Source organism: Archocentrus centrarchus, chromosome 21, assembly GCF_007364275.1.
Source record: "Archocentrus centrarchus isolate MPI-CPG fArcCen1 chromosome 21, fArcCen1, whole genome shotgun sequence".
NCBI classification, from domain to species: Eukaryota; Metazoa; Chordata; class Actinopteri; order Cichliformes; family Cichlidae; genus Archocentrus; species Archocentrus centrarchus.
The window spans coordinates 16,690,957-16,694,037 of NC_044366.1; the positions used below are offsets into that span (position 1 = coordinate 16,690,957).

Consider the following 3,081-nt stretch of genomic DNA (forward strand, 5'->3'; position numbering starts at 1 on the left):
TTGCATTAAAGGCACAGAATAGGTTACGATTTGACTGATCTGCACTATCTCTGCCTATAATAGCGTTGCTCCTAATGTAATACAGTAGATGCTTTTCATGGTAGACTGGCCACACAGGTGACATTAACAATGGCTCAGTTCAATAAATTGTGCAGGTCTCTGCCTCCTCTAACTGCTGTATTCAATTTTCATGCATCTATACCTCCCGAGGTGTTTTCTCCCAATTTTCTTGCATCTTTTCTGTTTGCTGGAATGACATATCTTTAAAAAACAAAAACAATAATAATCTGTTTTTTCCTCTCCCTTAAACATACAGACGCACTAGCGTGACAACAAATTTTCAGCTTTCAGCTCCCCCCACCCACACCCTATTAATAACTAGATACACATGCAAAGATCTGAGGGCCCTTTTATATATCTATCTATATCTATCTATATCTCTCTCTCTCTCTCTCTCTCTCTCTCTCTCTATATATATATATATATATATATATATATAGATAGATAGATAGATAGATAGATAGATAGATAGATAGATAGATAGATAGATTTTCAAAATAAGATGACGTAACAATAACCGAAATCAGCTGAGAAACTCAACAACAGCCGTTGATAGCACACAGTTTCATTTTCTCAGTAAATTGTCAGCGTGCAGAAAGAGCAAAAAAACAAAAACCAAATAGGCGTCTCGCTGGCCACAGACTTCCTGTTGCCTCACGGGACGTCATCTCTGCTGCAGAGAATAAAAACAACGGGGTGGGCGTTCAGGAGAGTTTTGGTGCTTTCGCTGCTTGACTGCGGAAAGTTTTCGAAATGGTGCAACAACTCCCCAAATCTGGAGCGAAGGCGGCTCCTCGGCTGAAAGCTGGCCACCCTCCAGCAGGTAAACTCAGTGTCTCTCTGCTATCTACTTGATCTTTTATTGATTTATTTTGAACTCTTATGAAAGCCTGAACGTTGTTGTTGCTCTTGTTTTTCATTCCTCGACCCAGTTACAGGGTCGTGCACAGAGAGTCAGGTTTTCACCAAAGGAACGCAACTTTCCCCTTTATTTTGGCATGCTGTGTGCAAAAATTATAATCGTTTGAACTGATTGGCCGCTGTGATATTAGAATACTAAACTGCAAGAAGTGCAATCAGCATGCCTTTATTTGAAGGGAGGCCTGTTAGTTAGACGCAGTGTTTTGCGTGCGAAGATGCGGAACAATGATTAACTTTGCATTGACAGCTGCAGTTCTGAAGCGGTTTCTCTCATCTGTTTAAGTCGACTGTGGCTAAAAAGCGATTTGACAAGCGAAAGATTTTGATTATTCTACATTATATTTTTATTCCAACCACCTCATGCACGATTGTTTAACTTTTGGATGCCATGTTTTTCATTTTGAATCTGTATTGTCAGATCTTGGAGTTAAATATGGTATTTGGCATTCCAAAGTTTTTAAAAAAAAAAAAAAGGAAAAAAAGTGTAATTTCTGGCACCTTTTGTAGTAGTTTTATTTCATTATTATGTTGGACAAACTGCAGAAACCGTCATATCTCCAGGTTTTAAGAAAGTCATAAAGGATTACAGAATGTCTTATAGTTTTTATGGTTGTAGGTCACCTCTGTCAGTACTGACTATAGGTTTTAATCATTTCTCGGGATAACTTTTGAATGAATGCTATTACTCATGAACTTGAACTGCACATGGTAGAAGAACACATTCAGGGTTTCATCTTTCCACTCCTCCATCTGAGGAGTCGCATGAGACGGCATGTAAAGCATTGCTTTGACACAGATTAGGCCAACTAAAACGCTAAAAACATATGTCCACATGCTTTTTTTTGGAATGCTGCAAAATAGTGTTTCAATTTGTTTTCTTCTTTGTACCACTAGTAAAGGCCGGGGGTAAACGGGTGGCCAAGAAAGGCTTTGAAGAGAATCCCACCCATACAACTCCGGAGAAGGATGCCAAGAAGTCTGATAAAATCAGGTATGCCCCCGCTCTGCAGCTGCAATATAAAGTAAATTGGTTTGACTTGCAAAGTGGTGTTGCTTCAGACATTAAGATGTGGGAATGCGCAGCAGCATTTTGATCATGTAGGTCACTGAACTTTGCTTTAAGGCTGAGTAAAGCTCTTTTTGCAACCTGTGCAGCAAGTCCCTTGCCACCCCCAACAGGATGCAACAAGTTGGCATACTTCTGACAGGAACCCTTGACAAGGTAAACAAAGCATTCATTTCTTTAAAAAGCCAGTTAATTCCTTACTAAGCCAACTGGGTTAGTTGCAGTGCTTCAAAGTATTGTGGATAATAACCCTTCTCCCTGACATTTTGCAGCTGAGCCACGACTTTCCCGAGACACCTGTGAGCGTGAGGCACTGCAAGGTGCGCCCTGCGGTGGAGAAAACTCACTCCCCTCGGATCTTTTTTATCCAGCAGCCGAGGAAGTATTGAACTTGTTTGGGAACGCCCCAGAGGGAACCATGTTAAGTCAGCTGTGAAACACCAACGTGACGCGTTAGACACATGAGGAGACTGAGACTGACAGGTTGCCTGTAAAGTGTTGATGGAGTGAAAGCTTTCAAGCTCTGTTTACTTAGAAGGGGGGGGGGGGCTTTTTGGGCCGTGCTTGTATGTGAATACTATAAACCAGCACTTACTGCATCTTTCCTAGTGTTATAATAGAATGCTGTATTTGTATTTACACGTTGGTGGAAAACAAATGGCATTTGGTGGGTATGCGTATGTTTGAAGGGAGGGGTTAAGTTACTGTGGGAAGTATATGGGACTGCTTTTTAAGTGAAATCTTTGCTTTGTATTGCATGGCAATTGCATTAGATTTATTAAAAAAGAAAGGGACTGCAAGGCATCGTTGTGTTATGATTTGGTTTATTTCCTGGAACTGTTTTCTGTTACAGTACTCTAAATTGGGCACAAGGGGGCAGCAAATAGCCATTTATGAGCCTAAGGCTCAACTTTAATTATCCAGAAAATGTGGCCATGGATCTCACAAGTCACACTCTAAGGTGCATCCATGCAATTCTAGTATAGAAATGAATCCTCATTAATCAGCATCTCCATATGCAGCAATAAAATTAC

The 3,081-nt window shown here is 40.6% G+C and overlaps 1 protein-coding gene across 1 annotated transcript; it reads left to right on the forward strand.

Moving 5' to 3' along the window:
- The first annotated feature begins 729 nt into the window (after positions 1 to 729).
- dap1b (death associated protein 1b) lies at positions 730 to 2,847 on the forward strand. Its single transcript, XM_030759079.1, has 4 exons — positions 730 to 883; positions 1,876 to 1,972; positions 2,137 to 2,203; positions 2,320 to 2,847. Exons 1-4 carry the CDS (start codon positions 814 to 816, stop codon positions 2,434 to 2,436), a joined length of 351 nt encoding a protein of 116 aa, XP_030614939.1. The 5' UTR covers positions 730 to 813; the 3' UTR covers positions 2,437 to 2,847.
- The last annotated feature ends 234 nt before the right edge of the window (positions 2,848 to 3,081 follow it).